Source organism: Mirounga angustirostris, unplaced genomic scaffold (assembly GCF_029215605.1).
Source record: "Mirounga angustirostris isolate CCGP_5_RB_7025 unplaced genomic scaffold, mMirAng1.0.hap1 SCAF_3, whole genome shotgun sequence".
NCBI classification, from domain to species: domain Eukaryota; kingdom Metazoa; phylum Chordata; class Mammalia; order Carnivora; family Phocidae; genus Mirounga; species Mirounga angustirostris.
Window position 1 is genome coordinate 86,191,512 of NW_026991711.1, and position 22,882 is coordinate 86,214,393.

Here is a 22,882-nt window from a genome sequence, read left to right on the forward strand (position 1 = left end):
AACTGTTCATCATAAACTGTAGTGCCCAAATTAACATGACTCAATACCACCACCTTATGTACTGATTATTTACCAGATTGGCCATAACAATGGTATCCACAATGACTGGGTTGGCTGAAGTTCCTAATGTAAACTGCAGTCCTCGTGGGGGCTGGCCTGTGGTGATGTCATAGCAGTGACCTTCCAGTAAGAGGTACTCCAGCTCATACTCAGCAGCCACCACACTATCCACCTGCAACAGCAGAATTAAATCACTTGAAAATTACTCAGCAATAAAAAGAAACTGTTGAGACATGCAACATGGATTTCAAATGCATTGTACAAAGTGAACAAAGCCAGATGTAAAGGGCTGCATACTGTACGGTCATATTTCTAAGAAATTTAAGGAAAGGCAAAACTATAGTGACAGAATGGGGAGGGACTGCCTGCAAAGGGGCACAAGAGAACTTTCTGGGGTGATGGAAATGCTCTGTATCTTGATTGTGCAAGGAGGTTTTGTACAGATGTACAGATGAGAGGATGAGGCTGTCATCTAGGAAGTAATATTGGGAAAACCGTGTAAAACACACTGCCAAAAGAATGAACTGATCTAGGGGCGCCTGGGTGGCTTAGTCGTTAAGCATCTGCCTTCTGCTCAGGTCATGATCCCAGGGTCCTGGGATCCAGCCCCACGTCAGGTTGGCTCCCCACTCCATGGGAAGCCTGCTTCTCCCTCTCCCACTTACCCTGTGTTCCCTCTTTGGCTGTGTCTGTCAAATAAATAAATAAAATCTTAAAAAAAAAAATGAACTGATCTAAAAACTAAAGAATAAAGAAGATAATGAAGAAACAATGAGAAACAGCAGAGAAAAACATAAATTCATCTTGGCCTACAGGATATAGCTGAAAATACTACTGCCATTCTAAAGGCAAATACCCAAAATGTATTTGATGACTCCATAATGGCACAAAGCCATTCATGTTCCACATCAACTGCCTAAATTATTATTGATTCCTTACAGAAAATACGATATAATTGCAAAGTACTGGGGCAGCTTGGCTTTAGTTAATTAAAGAGTTTTTATCCCAGGCTGGTTCACACTTGGCTCTGTAATCCTATCTAATGCTAATAACACACTATTTGGAGCTTAATATGTTACTGCAATACTAAATTCCAAAAGCGTAATAATGAAAGCTAAGGACTAAACCTCCACACGCTCACCAAATCCCAGGCTCTATGTTTTCAGCAGATACAGAGAAAGCGGAGAAAGTCTAGGAAAGAGCAGCAAAAACTCTAAGGACATGGAAGAGAGCTGCTCTGCACCTGTTCTGTGCCTCCTTACACCGCTCTTTAGTGCTTTCTGTGGCCATCCTACTATCTCTGAAGCAAAAGTTGGTTCTTCAAGGGCAAAGACAGCATTTCCTGTTTGTTAACAAACATGGTGGACAGGTTTGAGGTGGGGAATAAGGCAAGTGTGTACACACACTCTCCCCTAACTTAGCATTCTTGGGATGTAAAGAATCATGGGATTCTTCTTTACCCTAATGAAAAGAAGGCTGAGAAGTCCCTTAATAACTATCTTCAAGTTCCTGGTCTCCCAATTCCCAAGAGGAACCAGGAAACAGGCTTCAATTGTAAGAAGAGATATTTAGGACAGACACAGAGACAGTGGTCTTAAAAAGGAAGGAGGCTCTGTAAGCTCCTTATAAGGAAAGACCATGTGTTTTAATTCTTTTGTTAATACACTCTGAACTAGGTACAGAGGGCTGTGAAGATACAGCAGCAAAACTATACATGTGAGCTCTCAATCTTTTAAAAATGGACTGGGGGAAGGACCACTTACCTTAGATACCCAAAATAGCTATATGAACATAAATGAAATAAAGAACAGGAAAACAGAAAAATCGATGGAGCCGAAAGTTGGTTCTTCGAAAATATCAACAAACTGACAAACTTTTAGTTAGATTGACCACACAAAAAAAAGAAGAGCCAACTCACTGACATCAGCAAGGGAAAAGGAGACATCACTCCAAAACTAAATTTTTTTTCTTAAGATTTTTATTTATTTATTTGACAGAGACACAGCGAGAGAGGGAACACAAGCAGGGGAAGTGGGAGAGGGAGAAGCAGGCTTCCCAGCCGAGCAGGGAGCCCAATGCGGGGCTTGATCCCAGGACTCTGGAATCATGACTTGAGCCGAAGGCAGACACTTAACGACTGAGCCACCCAGGCACCGCTCCAAAACTAAATTTAAAAGACTGTAAGAAAATGCTATGACTAACTATAGGCCTACAAATTATAACCTGGATAAAATGGATAAATTCCTGAGACATAAACTCCAGAAAATGACTTAAGACAAGAGAGAAAATCCAAATAAATCCATAACAAGAGACTGAATTGGTAATTTAAAAATTTCCCAATTAGGCAAGAAAATTAAATAAAAGACATCCAGTTTGGAAAGAAAGAAATAAAACTACCTCTATTTGCAGATGACATGATCTTTTACAGGCCTATATACTAAGACCTATAAAACATTGTTGAAAGAAATTAAGACCCAAATAAATGGAAAGACATCCCATATTCATGGGTCAGAACACTTATTAATGTTAAGATGGCAATACTCTTCAAATTGACTTAGGGATTTAATGTAATCTCTATCAAACTCCCAGCAACCTTTCCTACAGATATTAACAAGCTGATTCCAAAATGCAAAGAACCCAAAAGAGCCAAAACTACCTTGAAAAGTAAGAATAAAACTGGAAAACTAACTTACCAATTTCAAAACTGACAACAAAGCTAAGTAAGACAAGTGTGGCCGAAGGATAGACACACAGATCAAGGGAAGAGATCTGAGAGTCTAGAATTAAATTCATTCAGGGCTAATAGATCTTTGACAAAGGTACCAAGACCATATAGTGGGGAAAGAACAGTCTTTTCAACAAATGGTGCTGTGACAAATGGATATTCACAGGCAAAGAACAAATCTGTAACCCTACCTCACACCATATATAAAAATTAACTCAAAATGAATAAAAGACCTAAATGTAAGAGTTTAAAAATCTGAAAGTCTTATAAGAAAACATAGGAATAAATCTTCGTGACCTGGGATTAAACACTGATTTCTCAGGTATACTACCATAAGCACAAGCAACAAAAGAAAACAGATTTCATCGAGATTAGGAACATTTGTGCTTTAAAGGACATTATCCAGAAAGTGAAAGACAATTAACAGAATGAAAGATATTATTTACCTATCATATATTTGAAAACAGACTTGTATCTAGAATATACAAAGAACTCTTACAATTTCACAATAAAAAAAAACCTGGCAATTTTTTTTAAATAGGCAAAGGATTTGAATAGACATTTCTCCCCAAAGATGATATACAGCCAATTAACACATGAAAAAATGCTCAACATCATGGGCAGGAATGGAAAATGGTGCAGTCACCCTGGAAAACAGTTTGGCAATCCCTCAGGTGATTAAACATAGAATTCCTGTATGTTCCACCAATTCCAAGAGAAATAAAAGCACACATCTATAAAAACTTGGACATGAATGTTCACAGCAGCATCATTTATAATAGCCAAAAACGTAGAACCCACCCAAATGTCTATCAATGAAAGGATAAACAGAATGTGGCATATCCATACAATATTTTCTCACAACAAAAAAGAATACTAATACATGCTACAACATGGATGAACCTTAAAAATAATAATTTAAGTGAAAGAAGCCAATCACAAAAATATATGATTCTCTTTAGATCAAACGTCAGAACAGGCAGATCCACAGAGACAGAATGTAGATTAGTGGTTGCCAGGAGGTCATGGAGAGTGACTGCTAATGGGTATGGAGTTTCCACCTAGTGGTGATGGCTGCACAATTCTGTGAATATACTAAAACTACTGAACTGTATACTTTAAAAGGGTAAACTTTATGGTATGTGAAATAGATCCCAATGAAGCTGTTATTTTTTAAAAATACAATTATACGTGAACATGGATATCTCAGAGGCTTGCCTGGACTGTGATCCAGTCTGTTCATTCAGAAACTATCACCACTCCATCTTAAACAGGTTTTCCACAAGATTACATATGTAGAAGCAATGATATTCTTACCTCTTCTAAATAAATATTATCAAGATCATATGGCGTTCTGACAGACTCCACCATCCAACTCTCAGGTGTGTTCAAATTCAGGGTGAAGAGAGGAGACTGTGGCATATCCAAAAATTTTGCTATTGGACCCTTAGCAAAGCTATTATCTGGAGTGAAAGAAATCTCTGGCTCTAAGACATAACGGTAAAAACTGAAATTTAAAAAAAAATAAAATAAAAAGTGAGTCCTTTTAATACACTCACAGTCCTTAAGTTCACAGGCATCCACACAGTTAACTAATTGGCTTAAAATAAAACAAACTAGATTTGGAAGGGTAACCTCCCAGACTGGGAAAAGTGTTTCCAAAGCCATCTCTTGACCTAATTTATGCCTCCTATGGTTTTTGCAGATGCAAGAGAAGAGCAGGAGGGACAGAATTGAGAGGAGAGATCATTCTTTCTGGTACTGCTAAGGGTGGCCGTTGTTGGAGTCACAAGATTTCCTGAGCACATGCCTCCCTTCAATGAGAAAAAGTTATTTTTCTCTTAAACACAAAGTCCTAAATGGTGACTGGGTTCTCAGGTGAGCCCTGAAAACACCATACACAGTAGTTTAAACAATTCTCCTATTCAAGGACAATGTAGAAGCTGAGAACCATTTCAAACAGTATTTGAATTCACTTAGAATCTAACTTAAAAAACACGGCACATTTTTACATAAGAAATTTCCCACAGACCCAGCAGATGCTACCCTATTACTACTGCTTTTTATTTAACTTTCTTCATAAATGACCATTCCAAGGTTCAGAAAACATACAGCTAAGCCTGCCCTCATTCTCCAGATACATGCAAATGAGCCTCAGCAAGCTTCCTCTGACAAATATACTCCAACTTGAAATAACTGCTCCACTTTTAAGATAAAACGGGACAGACAAGTTTCTTTCTGTACCACAGCACATTTTTTTAACTAACTAGGTATATTTAACAGTTATATTGATCCAAATGCTCTAAAATTAAAGAACTACATAATTCCGAGGGAGGGAAGGGAGTGGGGGGGGGCGGGAAGCAGGAAGGCAGGCAGGCAAGCAGGCAGGCCGGCTGGCCCAAGTAACTTGAGTTAATGCCACCTAAATGCTTCCAGACCCACACTAAATTCTTAGAACTTCTGATTAGAGCAGAAATTTAGCAAAACTGAACATTCAGTAAATGATCTTTTCAAACATGAAGTCCACCTATAAACCCATTTGATCCTTAACATTCAATACCTGCTTTCAGATTTAGTACCACGTTTTCGATTGATTTCTTCAACAGCTTGTCTTACCTTTTTAAAGGCATGTCAGAAAGTTTAGATTGGCAGTTCATAAACACTCTTAGATTCATGTTGATCAGCTGGGTTAAAACCTAAAAGAGCAAACCAGAGACAAAACCTAAAATTTTCCTACAGAGAAAGGGACTGCTACTTGAGACAAAATATTTACATTTTCTCTTCAGAAACATCACTCTGACACGGAGTTGAGAGAACATCTCTTAATATCTCAAGAAAGACAGAAAGATAATAAAAGCCATAAAATCTGCACTGGAGAAATTTTTGGAAATCTCAACTCTGGCATACAACCTAAATCACACACACGTATCACTTGGCAAAAACATGGCAAGTCGGCTACTGAAAATCACTGTTCCCCCTTGTATGGTGAAGCAACTGATGGATAATGGAGAGTTGTCTACACAAGGAAAATTTTAAAGGTTCATCGGTGCAGTTGTTGTTGTTGTCCAAAAATGTTTATTTAGAACAGGGACAGAAAAGGGCTTAAACTTCATCACCTTTCAGCTAATCCACCTCAAGCAGAACCATGAAGAGACCTAACCACCGCTATCCTCCACTCCTGGGCCAGGACCTCATCTATCTACCCACCTCCACTGCAGCCTGACCCTGAGGCAGGCAAGGCCCACACACCCCTGGCCACAGCTGAGGAAAGGGCAAGAGGACAACTTGTCTCTCTGTGAGATAATGGGCTTCTGCCTCTAAGCCTCCAGCCCTTGTGATGTACAGCCCCACTCCAGGGACCCACCCACATCTGGTTGAGGGAAGGTACAAGATACAGGGTAGGCTCCAAGGCTACAAATCTGATGAGAAGGCAACTCATAAAGGCTTGAAGTAGAGTGATCACAAAGAGGAGAGCCCACCCCCGGGCCCCCTGTCCTTGAGCCCCAGCTCTCAGTGTCAGTGGCCTTGGGCCCCCTCCCCTCAAACAGCACAGTCGCCCTCAGGCCACCCAGCCCCTTTCCCAGGGGTGCCAAGAATAAGTGCTGGACTGTAGGATTCTTTGGTCATCTTTCCACCTTCAGTTGAGCTCTGCTTCCCCCAGTGACTCACCCCAACCCACCCTCAGATGAAACAAAGACACTCAGGGCTTTCCTCCACCTTTCCTGGATCCTCAGGCTGGCTCCCTGACCACAAAGCTGTCCCTAGACCTGAGTCCCAACTCAGGCCTAGGGACATGTTCATATTCACTCCAGGGCATGGGATTTCAAAGAATGTTCATATTCACTCCAGGACATGGGAGAACCCCGTTCTCTACTCCCCAGTCCTGCTCAGCATCAGCACTGTAGCCCAGCACCTCCTTACACACACACACACACACACACACACACACACACACACACCAGGGAGAGAGGCTCAGGGGCAGTTGAATGGACAGTGGTGCCAAGGTCTCATCACACCACAAACTTATTCTTGGCTAGAGAGTATGCATATTTACACACATCATAAAAATGTTAGCTGATTATACATCAGTAAAACTTCACCTTAAAAAAGAAACACAACTGAAAAAAAATGTCAAAGCAACTGTCTTTTTGGCAAAGCTCTTAAATTTTCTTAAAATTGTAATATACACATCTACAAGACATGCCACAATTTGAAAAAATGCTAGTTTTAGAAAAGGAAAATAAAAAAGCAAAATTATTTTACCTTTTTAACTCTCATTCATTATAAATCAGAATATGGCATAAATCAATTTAATTAAAAGACACCTTGCTCTAAATAGGACATTTTTAAAAAATTACATGAGGAAACCAACCAAACTTGTACCAACTTTCTAAGGTTATGAGGCTGTTTCCAGAGCCATTAACCAATCTTTATGAAGACATTTGCTCTGCCAAGATGCCCTGTAGCATTTTCCAAAGCCCTCTGAAGATAACTAGGGGAACAATGACACTCTCAGGGAGTCACAGGGCCTGTGACCACTTCAGATAAAAAGATGCGAACTGCCTCTTAGGCTATGCCTACCAAGAGCAATGGGGCAAGTCTCTGTGCTTCTCTGGTGACAGGGTCAATGACAGCCACAACATCAAAGTACGTCTCCCCTTCCTTCGGCCTCATTTTAATTGCACTACAGAGATCAAAAAGACAAAATGTTAATCTGGTGGAAAACAGGAAACAAAGTTAACCTTTTTTATTAAGACCAACATAACCTATCCACGCTCTCAGCATTTCCAAAAACACTTCGGATCTAGAGCAACAAGGCTACATGGTGGTTAATCATGTACTTATGTCTACCTCAAAGTTTGCAAAACCTGCTAATGACTCACGTTCACTCAAAATGAACAAAAGATGAAAACCAGCTTAAAATTGTATTTAACCAAAACCTGCTAAAAGCTGATATTTGTTTTTGACAATTACAAACATTATGCCAACTTTTATTTCCTGGCAAGAAGGGTATGAGAAGAGAAGAAATAAATGGATTTTTAAAAATAATACAAAGAACATTACAGAAAACTTGTGAGAGAAAAAGGAAATAATCGTAAAACCTCACCATCCCAACCCAACCATGCTGTGGCATTTTTCTCTGTAGCCCTTCTCAAATGCCTCTATAAAGAGCAGCTATACCTAAAGAAGATTAGCAATTTTATAATTCCTTCCTCACCCCACCACTTTGTCATAATGATTTTTCCATATTGTTACACATCAAATATCCTGAATAAAAAATAATCTTCTATTTACCAAGTGAATCTGCCATGTTTACTTAAGCTACTCCTTATTGTTGGGCATTCAGATGGCTTGCAGCCTGTAAGTAACTTCATACATAGTTTTTTTCATACTTGGAAACTTCTTTAGAGTCGACAAAATCCTAGATATGAGACTGCAGAGTCACTGGATACAAATATTTTTGTGGATAATATGTACTGTCAATCACATTTCCAAAAGAACTGAGTCAATTTTCAAGGACATTAAGTTATACATATTCTGTCTTCTTAGTAAGTTAAAAATAGCAGCTAAATGTTTAGGTTTCAGGTTGTCCCTCTCGGTTTCTGAGAAGAATGTACATTTCCCCACCCACAGTTTCCAGCTGCACAGCCTCCCTCCGAAGTCATATTGACTTAGATGACTTAAGAGGAGCAGGAGCCTCCGATATATTCTGAAAAGGGATAAACTTGGAAGGATTTTAAAATATATCCAATTTTCCAAAATCTTAATTGGTCAAATCAATGCCTATCTTTGTTTGCTCTGAACAATGTTTTAATATAGTTCTGGTGCTAACCACTACTGTTCTGTGCAAGAACATTTATCCAGTGAGGGGAAAACAAAAGTGCAAAATAAAATATAACTAACAAAACTGGGTAACTATAGTTTAAATGGGGATGAAGGTTATTTCAAACCTTAAGTGCTTTGGAAATAACCATCAAAATAGCTTTGTGCCTGTTATCAAAGCAGAGGTTTTCAATTTTTGATGAAACTAACAATTCCAGCTGTCAATAATTATTCCAAAATAACGTTGTTGGTTTTTTTTACTCTAATACAGCTGTTTTCAAAGTGTGGCTCCAAATCAGCAGAATCAGCTTCATCTGGAAATTTGTTAGAAACAAACTGTCAGCCATAACCCAGACTTCCTGAATCAGAAACTCAGGGGGTGGGTCAGGCAATCTGCACTTGAACAAATTCTCTAAGTAAAAGCCGAAGTATGAGAGCCACTGCCCTCAGATAACCTGGACTTCTCTGCTTCTCTAGAATTCCAGAAGGAAAAAGCTCACTAGAGAATAGCATTATATAAATTCTCACAAAGGGAAGAAGAAGAGAAGTCCCAAGGAGTCCTATAGAGTATAGCATCTGAGTCAGGCATGCCCAGGCCAAAACCTGTGAACCTGGCAGGTCTGGGCAGAGTTCTGTGTGACATGTTAATGTTCTGACCCAGTGTTCTAAGTGATCTGCGAAAGGTATAACCAGAAACTGATCCTGGTTGGCCTTTTAACCACTCTATATCTCTATAACAAAAAAGTAAAACAAAAGCCAAGATTAGAGGAACAGTGGTATGGAAATGGACAACAGTATAAACTAACAATATCATGTGGAAACATATTTGCTGTATTAGAGAAAAGACCAGAGTAAGGCCAAAAGTGACAGACACAGGAACAAGATTTGGGAGTCATACACATTTTCATGAAGTGAGTAGAGCAAACATCAAAGAATACAGTGCTTTCCCAATCTTAAGGTACACAAGCGTGACCTGGGGGGATCCTGTTACAACGTAGATACTGACTCAGAAGGTCTGGTCTGGGGCCGGATATTCTGCATTTCCAACAAGCTCCTAGATGATGCCCCACTGCTGTTCTGTGAGTCACACTTTTAGGGCAAGGAGATACATAACCAATAATTCAGACCTTTTTATTTCTCACATAAATAAGAAACGTCTGATTTAAGTATAACACTCATTTAACTAACACAACCCCAATAAGAATTTCTCTAATTATAATTTGTCTCACAACAGAATTTGTAATTAGAGCATTTTAATTATATAGGACTCATGGAGAAAATGATATTCTAAAAAGGGAAGAGATTCTGGCTCAGGACTCACTATCTTGGCCATGAAAGGCAAACAGGATAGCAAGCCAATTGGGAAATATGTTTCCTGTGGTAATAACTAGTTGGGTTACTTCCTGAAAGTATACAGTGATGAGAAAATGGGTGCTAATGGGCAAAATCCAAATAGGATTAGCAAAGAGCCACAGAAGTCTTCACCCACTGGCGATGTAAGAAGTTAGGACACACAGCCAGTGAGAAAGGAGAGAGTCTCCATTCTAGCTTGGATCATCAAACAGTCTGGTCAAATTTGATCCCCACAAGAACTGGCTGTAAGAAAGCATGGATCAATGAAACCGAAGTCCAATCTACCCCAGACTAATTAAATCAAAATCATAACGGAGCAGGATGTAGGCTTCAATATCTAAAGCCTCTAAGGCACAATCAAGATATATAACCTTGCCTGGCTACATACATCAACTGTAAGGATTCTTCCTAAAGACAACTTAATCTTAAGTCTAATCATGAGGAAACGACCCAGACTATGGGACATTCTATAAGATAAATGGTCTGGACTCTTTAAAAAGTCAGTCATAAAAGACCAAAAAAAAAACCCCAAAGAACAAAAAACACAAGGAACTGTTCTAGATTTAAGGAGACTAAAAAAGACACACAACAAAGAACTGCAACATGTGATCTGGACTAAATCAAAGAACACAACAGTTTTCAAAGGTCATTACTGGGGCCTTGGAGAAATGTGAATATGGACTGTGTACTACTAAATGTCACTGTATCAAGGTTAAATCTCTGAGGTATGCCAACAGTGGAGACACTCCTAGTGCTCAGGAGATACGTGCTGAGGAATTCAGGCATGATGTGTAATGATGTCTGCAATGGACCTTCAAATAGTTCAGAAAAAATGTAAGTACATATAAGTTTGTACACAAACATAAATATACATTATATGTACTATACATACATAACACATGCACAAACCCACACACAGACGACAGATAAATGTGGCATAATGTTAACAACTGGTGAAGCTAGGTTAAAGATATCTGGGTGTTCATTGTAATAATCTTTCAACTATTCTTTAGCTTTGAAACTTTTGAAATAAAAAACTCAAAACCAAAAGGCAAGGACTTTTTCATAATGCTAAATTTATTTTTATTTTATTGAAAACAAAACCGTTTTCAATAAAAGATGAACAATACAAGTGCTCTAACAACCTGTTTATTTTTGAGTATGAGAAAACTACAACTGTTTCATTAAATGCTTTCTGTTTTCTAAAAGGGTACAGTCAGAACTATTTCAGATTTATTTAGAAATAAATGTCAACTTTTATGCAACTGAGATCTGTATATGAATTCGGCATATGAAAATGAGTATATATGAAAACTGTACACTGGACAAATTTTCCATTTCAATAAGAACTTATGTACACGCTTCATATGAGGTAAAGGCAACCTTAAGATTTTATTCAAGAATATGCATAAATTCAGTACTAATTCTGTACCTATGTCTGTCTTCAAAAAACTGGTACTCGATTCTTGCATCTCCTTTTGGTTGAGCTGACAGGAGAGCATCCACCTTCATTACCAAGTCACTTGCCCTGAAAGACATGGTTGGTGAAAATTTAGCATCTTTAACTGAAGGTTTTTCCAATTATTGCTGAACATAATATAATCAGCCCAAGTACTGAATGCCAACAAGATGGTTTGAAGAACATATGAACTTTATACAAAATGGCAAGAGAAAAACTGGCAATTATATAGTCCACAAAGACTCCACAAAGCGGGGGGTGGTCCAAGGGCACACCACACCAAGCCTATGCCCACGATATGATGGCTTCAAGTCATGGGAACACCTCCTGACCTGCATCAGGGAAGTGTTTCATAGGCCAGAACAAAGGGCATCACTAAAAGCCACTGAGGTAGGAGGAAACCTCTTTATCTGTAGCCTCGTTATTGCCAAGTCACACAAGACTTGGCAAAGGTACTACTCTGGCAGCTGTCAAGGTCAATACATCACTAAGACATGCATCTTAAATTCTGCAGCATGAGGGTATATGAAAGAGATGAAGAGAAAAACCGTAAGAACTTTTAAATTTTATATCTTCCAACTTATTCACCAAAGAACACTATCAAAAGAATGAAAATGCAACCCATGGAATGAAAGAAAATATTTGCATATCATCTATCTATAAGAGATTGATACCCAGAGTTTTTACATATTTACATGGAACTCCTATAGCTCAATAATAAAAAAACAATTAAAAATGTGCAAAGGGGCGCCTGGGTGGCTCAGTTGGTTAAGCGACTGCCTTCGGCTCAGGTCATGATCCTGGAGTCCCAGGATCGAGTCCCGCATCGGGCTCCCTGCTCGGCAGGGAGTCTGCTTCTCCCTCTGACCCTCTTCCCTCTCATGCTCTCTGTCTCAAATAAATAAATAAAATCTTTTAAAAAATAAATAAATAAATAAAATAAAAATGTGCAAAGTAGGGGCACCTGGCTGGCTCAGTCGGTGGAGCGTGCGACTCTTGATCTCGGGGTTGTGAGTTCCAGCCCCACTCTGGGTGAAGTGATTACTTAAAAAAAAAAAAAAAATGTGCAAAGCACTGGGAAGATATTTTCCCAAAGATATACAGATGACTAATTAGCACGTAAAGAGCTGTCAACATCACTAATCATTAGGGAAGTGCAAATCAAACCACAAAGAAATACAACTTCACACCCATTAGGGTGGGTTATTACCAAAAAAAAAACAAACAAAAAATAAAAAATAAAAACAAAGAAAAAACCACCACCAGAAAATAACAAGTACTGAAAAAGATGTGGCGAAATTAGAACCCTTATGCATTACCGATGGGAAATAAAATGGTATGATCTCTGTGGAAAAACATATGATGGTTCCTCAAAAAATTAAACATAAAAATACACCTTTCAACTATATTCATTTGATATAAAACCATGTGTATATGACTTATGGGCTCTAGTTATATAGCAGGTACATGGACCAATTAAATAATTCATTTTCTTCCACTGGGAAATAACTCATTAAAATACATTAGTTAGGGGCGCCTGGGTGGCTCAGTCAGTTAAGCGTTTGCCTTCAGCTCAGGTCATGATCCCAGGGTCCTGGGACTGAGCCCCACATCAGGCTCCCTGCTCAGTGGAGAGCCTGCTTCTCCCTCTCCCTCTGCTGCTCCCGCTGCTTGTGCGCTTGCTCTCTCTCTGTCAAATAAATGAATAAAATCTTGAAAAAAAAATACATTAGCGGGGCGCCTGGGTGGCTCAGTTGGTTAAGCGACTGCGTTCGGCTCAGGTCGTGATCCTGGAGTCCCTGGATTGAGTCCCGCATTGGGCTCCCTGCTCGGCAGGGAGTCTGCTTCTCCCTCTGACCCTCCCCCCTCTCATGTGCTTGCTCTCTCTCATTCTCTCTCTCTCAAATAAATAAAATCTTTAAAAAAAAAAAAATACATTAGCTATAATAACACTGAAAGAATTAAAATAAAAATTAAAAACCAACAATAACCAAATCATTACCTTTGGAGGTTGCAAGAGAAACAACTCATTATTCTATACTCTTAAATAAAGGAAAAGAAGCATTTAACCTGACTTTCCTTTCATGGACAAAATAAAACAGATAAGGGAAAGTATCTCTTTTTTTTTTTTAAGATTTTATTTATTTATTTGACAGACAGAAACCCACAGCGAGAGAGGGAACACAAGCAAGGGGAGTGGGAGAGGGAGAAGCAGGCTACCTGCTGAGCAGAGAGCCCAATGCGGGGCTAGATCCCAGGACCCTGGGATCATGACCTGAGCCAAAGGCAGACACTTAACGACTGAGCCACCCAGGCACCCAAGGGAAAGTATCTCTTTACAAGAGTATCCCAAGATAACAAAAACAAAAACAAAAACTCACCCCTCTATTTTTGCATATGTTTGAAATTTTCCACAACCAAAAAAATAAAATGGAAAGACCTAATTCAGTTCTTTAAATAAATTAACTTGTTTCAACAGAAGCAAAAATAAACACCTGAACTGAAAAGCATTATCATATGTTCAAACTGGAAATAAAACACCATGAAATAGGTAGCATGAGGAAAGTTCAACTAACACAGTACCTATGACATGCACTAATTAATTTCTTCCATGGGAAAACTTACACATCTTCTTCTACCCGAAGCTGTTGAATATGGGATTTGATTTTCTGTCCTGAAGTTTTTAAGATGATATTTTCTAGGAGGTGGAAATCGTCCTGATTAAAGAGTTCACTGTCCTCCAGTGGCCCAATGATCTGTGAAGAAGAACAGGGTGGTCAGTGCTAGAATCACAGCTGGAAAGAAGCCCTCTGCTGTCCTCAGGCTATCTTACAAACCTAATCACTTTAAAGACCCAAGACATGTATACATTGAATATCAATGAAAAAGGTAAAAACAGAATCCAAATCAACTCATCCAATTATGTATTTACTTATCAATTCCTCAACTACAGAGGGTAGACCTGTATACTTCACAATATTTTTATAGTAAGCAACTCTGAAGTAAAACAAAATAGTCACATAGTTTCATTAATTCTCGCTGAATATAAAAAAAAACAGAGCCAAACCAGAGATGCAGTGTAGTGAATGACAGACAGCAGAGATTTCACCCCCAGTGCTAAGAGATTAAAGTTTGGTATATCCCCCCCCCAGTCTCATGTCCCTGGCTGCATATATGTATGAAATAGTCTAACCCTGCGCCAATGAAGTTGACAGAGACTACACAACTATGAACGCAGTCCCCACAGGGGATGAATACTTCGTGTATCAAAGCCTTATCAACTTATTCTCTGAGAGACATCACACTCTTACTGCCACCGTACATGTGGCAGGACATAATTATACAGCAGGAAGGTTTTACACAAGGATGCTTGTGAAAAGCAAACCTCCTTTGAAATAAGGGTGCAGAAATTATCATCAGCACTGCATAAGCCTCAATCCCCTTTGGAAAGAGTGGCTCTGTTTGAAGAGTTTACTAGCTTTGGACAACACTGCCAACCCTGTTCACTGATCTAATTTGAGGTCAAGTTTGTCTCAGGACAAAATCCTCACCCTTCCATTGCTGATCACTGCCCTCTGTCCCTTCTTCAGCTTCAGAACATCCCTGCAGTACATGGCATGAGACAAAATGAAATCCATTTTGGAAGACTCAAAGACCTCTTTAAAAAGACTGAAATCCATGCCCTAGGAAAGTAATTGTTATTAAGGAAAAGTAATTGTTATTAAGCAAGCCATAAAAATGAATAATCATAATGAATAAATCATAAAATGCTCTTTTAATGTAAAGTCAGAGCTAATTTTAAGAATTAACATTATGATGTCTTAATTCTCCACTCCTCCCATTTTCTCCCACCCTCCCACTTATCAAGTAATGCTTATTTCCTGCTCCTATTCTTTTATGTGGTTGCACCATTGGCAAATTATTCTTCATTATACCTTTATTCTGCATTTTAAAATCTTGCTAATTTCAAGGGCCTTTTTTCTAATGGAAATATCAAGTATACTCATCATTTTATAAGAATTTTAAATCTACAAAATAGTCCAAAAGGTAGTAACTTATATAATGAATACATGTGGGGGCTTATATCAGAACACATTAAGAACACATAAGCCTCTAACTCATAAGAAACTTCACAGTTTTTTGCTCTATAACAAATCAAATATTGCCTGTCTTTTAAAAACTATACAAAACAAATGGCTTTGTGCTTAAAACATGAATTTATATGAGTCATATCTTAAAACTTTATTTAAAGGTATTAAAAGTGGTAAGGGGAATGTGGCAGAATTGTTATATCTTAGAAAGATTCTTCCAAACTAAGAAAATCCTCTGAAACTCAATACTAAAATCACAAATCCCAATCATGAACAAGACACATCAGACCATGGCAATGAACTTCTGTGGAAAGTAACCCCATGCAACACATTGAGACTTACCCCGACAGAGAACCCCCCAATGTCAGCTCCTGCAGCCAGGGCCTCTGCGGTCTCCTCCTTGGCCATTTTTGTGATGAAATTCTTAGCAGAGTTGGAGGTCTGTGTTTGGAGAGCTGCCCAGATTGCTCTGGAGATCTGAGTGTTCTTATAACTTATATCTTCACTAGGATTATTGATCATGCTTATTCTAACATTGTTACTGGATTTCTATTTACAAAATGGGAAATAAGAGTTATATGGTAGATGTTTTGAACTTAAAAAGTGGCATTAACATCATCATATTCCATTAAGTAGCAAATACAACCTCTCTTCAAGGTCTTCAGTCCTCTTCTGTATACAGAATAAAATTAAAATGCTATAGCCAGGCTTTCAAACCCCTACATAAACTGGTCCCCAGTCTACCTTTCCAACTTCATTTCTTACCATCCCTGTATATATAGCTCCTTTACAGACCAACAGAGTCCTGTATTTCCCAACACATTTTGTATTATTCTAACACACTCCATGCTTCATGTTGGCATACAAAACCCCAAGTCCATCCCATCTTTCCTCCCCTCAGTCCCAACCAATCTTCAGGCTTCTATTCAAATACTTCTTTGTTCACATGGCCTTTCCAGATGCCTTGCAAAAAATTAATCTCTCCCTGGGATGCCTGGGTGGCTCAGTCAGTTAAGTGTCTTTTGGCTCAGGTCATGATCCCAGGGTCCTGGGATCAAGTCCCACATCGGGCTCCTTGCTCAGCAGGGAGCCTGCTTCTCTCTGCCTGCTGCTCCCCCTGCTTGTGCGCGCGCTCTCTCTCTCTCTCATAAATAAATAAATAAATTCTTTAAAAAAAATTAATCTCTCCCTGAGTAAAAAGATAAGAATCCATGTTGGAAAAGTTATCTGGGACCCATAAAACCTTGTGTCATGAACATAAGCAACAAAAATTCATACTAATGTGTATCAAAGGATGCATACAAGAATAGTGATAGCAGCATCCTTCAGAATAGCCCCTAACTAGAAAAAAACGCCACAGTCCATCAAAAAGATTAAACAAAGTTTTATAATTTTGTGGTATAGCCATACAATACAATACAGCACAATGAAAAAGAACTAACTACCACTACTTGTAATATCATGGATAAATCTCAAAAATGTTGAGTAAAGAAGGCAAACATAAATATGTGAAGGGGGGTGATGGAGACACAAGCAGGAGAGGGCTTTCTGGAATTTGATAATTCTGTATTTCTTGACCTGGGTGTGGTCACCTGGGTGTTCCCTTTGTGACACCATGTATCCTATGATTTGTGCACTTCTTTTGATTCTATATTTTACTTCTTTTTTTTTTTTTTTTAAATTTTCAGGGCACTTGGGTAGTGCAGTAGGTTAAGCATCTGACTCTTGGTTTCAGCTCAGGTCATGATCTCAGGCTTGTGAAATCAAGCCACGCATAGGGCTCCGCTCTCAGCATGGAGTCTGCTTGAGATTCTCTCAACCTCTCCCTGCCCCTCCCTCTAAAACAAATTGAGAAAAAAAATTTTCAATTCTCCCTTCTTGTTCTCCCACTCTACCACCACTCAAGCATTTATAAATTTGAGTTAGAATCTTATCTATGTATCTACTTTCCTTAATCCTGATTTAACTTTGAATTGACTACACCATCTGGTCTACTCCTTTAGACAATTAAAGGCACTTAGCATGTTAGTGAAGTTGAAATCACCTTGATATTTTAGTACTTCAATAAGCCTCCTCAGGACACAGGGTGGCAAGGGGACATGGGAAGGGTATGAAATGTGGATGAAGACTCAATTTGAAACTGCTCAGGAAAAGGAATTGTAACAGCTCATTCTCTGACAATAACACTCTCTAGAGGAGTCCATTTCTTCCCAACCATTCACCACTGCCATTCACTCAAGTTCTACAATTTATGTGCTATGTGTATTTCAGACCATCTATATGTGCATCCCTCTGTGTGCCTAGATCTGCTTCTATTATATGAGGACTAAGGTGTCTGCCTGGTATTTCCCCCACATCTAGACCTCCTTTAATGAAAAGGCCCTGCCTCCCCCATGCAATATACAGTATGATCTTCACAGCATCTCTGCAGCAAAACATGAACAGTCACACAATAAAAACTTGTCTATGATAAGGATCTCATTTTTTTTCTCTATAAGAATCTATACTCTTAAATAAAATCAGAACACTGCAGTCTCCCCTCTTTTCTCACTAGTGGGCAGACCTTCGAAGAAACAATGGTCCTTTCCCTCAAGTACTAAAAAAGCAGGACTCCCGCTTCCCACCCAGAACAGTAACATCAGCACACAGAATGGAGGTGCAGATACTTGCCTGATGTTTAATAGCATCATACAGTAACTGTCTTCCAGAAGGGCTATCAAAATCCCCAACAATCCAAAAAGTTACAGGCCTAATGAAAGAATCATCTGTAGAAAAACAAAAACAACACACTGAGTCAGAGGGAAGAAAGCACATTCTATGTTTCAATATTGTTACTAAGCCAAATAATTTCTGAAAACCATGCAAAAAATAAGAAAATGACAAGTTTAATAAAGATACAAAGCAAAAGTAGTGAAACTTCTATACTAGAATGAAAGCAGAGTAACCTTCCATGTGGCTTAATTACAAACTAGGAACATGCATTTATTAATTCTACTATGGCTCAGGCAACTGTTAGCATATACAATGAAAAAGAGCCTTTGAACATGTGGGTAACATATCACAGTCTTTAATCATATTAATTTGTAACTTTCTGAAATAGAATTCTTCACATTTATACAATTTATACAAATTTTATCTGCATTTGACAAATTATCTACTATTACCCACAGGTTCTAGAAATGTCACAATAAAGTGTCAATAAATTCTGAATCACAACATTGCCTGGAACCACATAAGATAATTAAGAAAAGAACCCGAACATTCTGAAGTTTAAAATTACCATAGATTTCCTTGGAGGACATTCCTAGACAGAGGTAAAGGAAAAAGTAGAAGAAAATGTCATTGCTATAATGGATGCCTACCTTAAGAGTCAAAATTTTAAATAATGCCTAATATGATCAATCTTCTCTCTGCTCTGTAATCCCCTTAGCTGTATAGCACTGTTCCAGGGCCCCTTGGAACTAATTTCTTTGAGGAACCAAATGGAGCAATTGCTTTTATTTACATAGATCTGGGAAGCCAGAAATTCTCCCTAGGACAAGGCTACAGCATGGATAAAAATAGCTGCCTTAAATGACAGTCACTGCTTTGAAAGGATAGTAAGTATGGCCAGAGGGAGAAAGGACCTGTCTGCCCTTAAAATATCATTTCACACAATTTTAGCCTAAATAACTGACTCCATATTAAAAATCAGTTTTAAAATGTGCACAGGATTCCTAGAACCAAGTTAATCTTATAAACCCTAAAAAATTTAACTCAGTGTTGTCACTGAAGAGGCAAGTCAAACCAATTTTCAATCCATTAACCCATGTTTACATCATAAATGTTCCCACATTTGAATCATGAAAAAATATTTCATTTCACCTTAATAGCTAATAAATAATATCTAATATAAGAAAACAACATTTGAATTTTCAAAAACTCCACTTTTTGGAGTTTCAAAAACTCCACTTCATAAAGAATTTAATTTTAAACAGGTATTTTCTGGGTTCAAATCATTGTAAGAAATAATTAAAAAAAGAAATGATGAAATCTCTTTCTAGTAGATACTGAAGATTGAATTATTTCTACAAATACTAAAAAATAATTAATAAAAGAAATGAGGAAATCTCTTTCTAGCAGACACTGAAGATTTAATTATTTCTACAAATACTAAAAAAAAAAAAAAAAAATGTTGAATCCAAGATAAGCCTAAAATGGATTACCTTTCTTGGTCAGATAGTTCATACTATTGGCTATAGCAGCAGTCTTGCCTTGGGAATCCAGAACAGTAAATCTAGCATAGTCATCCACAAAAAAGTTATCTGGAAGAGAAAGTTGAAACAGATTTATAATTAACGTGCTTAAATTCAATCTAATGTTAATATTCAACTGATAATCTGATTTGTCCATAATACAAGATTTATAAAAATACATGAGTGAAATCTATTGTTTCGGGTTTATTGAACAATTATTGCCCTCGGACAATGCTCTTACCATTCATTTCCCCTCGAGTTACTTTTGTTAAAATCCCAGTTTCATGTAGTCATTCCTTTGATCTAAACTACCCAGTAATTTCTTCCTACCTACAAAATGGTCTCCATCCTGTATCAGAAACCCTCTATCTCCAAGAATCTCCCCAATCTTATGCATTCTTGCACTCTAACACAAATGCCACTCTTCTCTCACCATCCTCCAAGCATAGGTGGCTCACCTACCCCTCCCTCTATGTCTGTCCACCCACTCACCCATCTACCCTTTCACTCAACAGACCTTACCAAGGACCTACTATCCTTTAAGTCAATATTCCAGTAAAAGGAAAGAAATGGTAAGTAAGACAGACACAGCTCATGACATCATGTAGGGGAGGGGAGAAAGCACCAAAAGTCTTAAAGCCTTCACGTCGGGCTCCCTGCTCAGTGAGGAGCCTGCTTCTCCCTCTCCCTCCTGCTCTGCCTGCTTGTGCTCTCTCTCTGTCAAATAAATAAAGAAAATCTGAATAAAATAAAGTAAAATGATGGAAACAACAAAAATTTAGGACAAAAACTCCCAATACTGCTTGACTTGCTCTATTAAAACTTCTGGTAAAAAGCTAAAACCTAACTATGAAGAAAGAGTTTATGTCGCTTTCTGACTACTTCCTTTTTCAAATATAAGCAGAGATGTACATCTTCCTCTATCTAAAAGAAAGGGAATTCGGCTTCAAGTAGATTAGAGACAGGTGCCATAAACTAACAACCACACCTAGAGCTCTGTGTGCATCACACCCGACCACAACAGCAAATGCCCGTGGCTTGTACTTCTCTGTTACACCTATCTTTTCTCGCCCAATGAGACTTCTGCAAAGTGACCACAGCTCCACCTTATTTCCAGCTGTTTGCTGAAATGGCCTTCAGAGCAGCAAGGAAAGGCATAAGGAACAAATTGGCATCTGGTCTTCACAAAACTATCCCTGAAAAGGTATTCTTGTGAAAACAACGTAAACACCCATCAACTGAAGATTAGGTAAGCCAAGTGTGGACTGTGTGGACTATCCATACAAGAAAATATTAATAAGCCATAAAAAGGCAAAAAAGTACTGAGACATGCTACAACATGGATAAAACTTAAAAACATTATGCTAAGTGAACAAGAAGCCAGTCACAGAAAGCTCCTAATTATATGAAATACCCAGTAGAAAACTCCCTTAGAAACAGAAACTAGATCAGCAGTTGTGGAGGGGATAGGAAAAGGGGAAATGGAGAGTGGCTACCAATGGGTACATGGTTTCTTTTTGGGGGAATGATACATGTTCTACAATTAAACAGTGATGATTAGACAACTTTGAGAAGACACTAAAAATTGTAGATAAGATTGCGAAAGACTGAGTTTTATGGCATGTACACTTTATCTCAATGAAGGTTTATTTTTAGATAGGCATTCCTAGCCTCTCAGAGTAAAACCACCCGGGGTGTTTGTCCACATCACTGCTAGCTGATTCCAGAACAAGGATGAAGAAAAGACAGCTGCTTAACAGCTTTATGACTGTAAGAAAGTCAACAATACAGATGTAGTCTCATCACCTAAGGCCTAAAAAGCTGGCATTTAAAAGACAATGGAGGGGTGCCTGGGTGGTTCAGTCAGTTAAGTGGCCTACCCTTGATTTTGGCTCAGGTCATTATCTCAGGGTTTTGGGAGGTTCTGCACCAGGTGTGGAGCCTGCCTAAGATTCTCTCTCTCCAGGGCCCCTGGGTGGCTCAGTCATTAAGCGGCTGCCTTCGGCTCGTGATCCCAGGGTCCTGGGATTGGGCCCCTGCATCGGGCTCCCTGCTCCACGGGAAGCCTGCTTCTCCCTCTCCCACTCCCCCTGCTTGTGTTCCTGCTCTTACTATCTCTCTCTGTCAAATAAATAAAAATAAATCTTGAAAAAAAAAAAAAAGATTTTCTCCTTCCCCACCTCCCTCTCTAAAAAAAAAAAAAAGACAATGGATATTTTTCTAAGTTTACAAGGATTTTTTTTTTTTTTTTAAAGATTTTATTTATTTATCTGAGACAGAGAGAATGAGAGAGACAGAGAGCACATGAGAGGGGGGAGGGCCAGAGGGAGAAGCAGGCTCCCTGCCGAGCAGGGAGCCCGATGCGGGACTCGATCCAGGGACTCCAGGATCATGACCTGAGCCGAAGGCAGTCGCTTAACCAACTGAGCCACCCAGGCGCCCCTAAGTTTACAAGGATTTATACACAAAGAATTTCTCTCTTTTTGGAGAAAACTCTTGTGAATTTACAGACTCATGTTATGAACTAAAGGTGCAATGAATTAAAACAAGATTGTGTCAGAATCTTGGGTTATCTTCTAAACACTGCAATCCAATAGATGCAAAGATTCTGAAACACAAATGAAAAAAAGCCCAAAATGTTCCTGAAATGCTTCTTACTGGTTGCTGTTAAATCCAGGTACTCTCGCTCAGATGTCAAAATCCTAGAATTGATTCGTGGAACAACATTTGGCTGATTCATGATATACTCTACCACATCCTGATCATGGGACAGTTCACCCTACAAGAAAAAAAATTAACAGGGTGGGGGCAGGATAAGAGTTAAACAAATTAGAGCAATAATAATTTATTAGAAAGTAAAAAGTCATTAACTTTACAATCAATAGCTTATGTATTGATAACACTTAAAAACAGAAGTTTCCATGTTACAGGTTCCTATCATTGCCAAGCACAGCTTGACAGGTTATGTATGTATATTATCTTTAACTCTTTCAACAACGTGAGACAGATGTTATTGACGATCCGTTTTAAAGATGGAAGCTGAGGTACAGAATAACTTACTCAAAGTTACAGAGCTAAGGAGATTCAAGTATGAAATGCAAGTTTATGTGGTCTCTCCACACACTACTGTGCTTCC

At 38.6% G+C, this 22,882-nt stretch overlaps 1 protein-coding gene across 6 annotated transcripts in view; it reads right to left on the reverse strand.

Annotated features, from left to right (window-relative positions):
• The window catches only part of UGGT1 (UDP-glucose glycoprotein glucosyltransferase 1), a 139,024-nt gene that overhangs the window by 58,294 nt on the left and 57,848 nt on the right, over nt 1-22,882 (reverse strand). For 5 of the 6 annotated variants that reach the window (XM_064586349.1, XM_064586352.1, XM_064586351.1 and 2 more), the window contains exons 19-30: nt 22,405-22,525; nt 19,717-19,815; nt 18,792-18,815; nt 18,182-18,276; nt 15,854-16,060; nt 14,972-15,103; nt 14,046-14,176; nt 11,394-11,489; nt 7,367-7,469; nt 5,402-5,481; nt 4,103-4,292; nt 74-232 (exon numbers count right to left, since the gene is read on the reverse strand). In XM_064586349.1, the coding sequence (XP_064442419.1) occupies nt 74-232; nt 4,103-4,292; nt 5,402-5,481; nt 7,367-7,469; nt 11,394-11,489; nt 14,046-14,176; nt 14,972-15,103; nt 15,854-16,060; nt 18,182-18,276; nt 18,792-18,815; nt 19,717-19,815; nt 22,405-22,525 (1,437 nt within the window). The remainder of the gene's footprint in view (nt 1-73; nt 233-4,102; nt 4,293-5,401; nt 5,482-7,366; nt 7,470-11,393; nt 11,490-14,045; nt 14,177-14,971; nt 15,104-15,853; nt 16,061-18,181; nt 18,277-18,791; nt 18,816-19,716; nt 19,816-22,404; nt 22,526-22,882) is intronic. The other variant, XM_064586350.1, reaches the window with a different exon arrangement.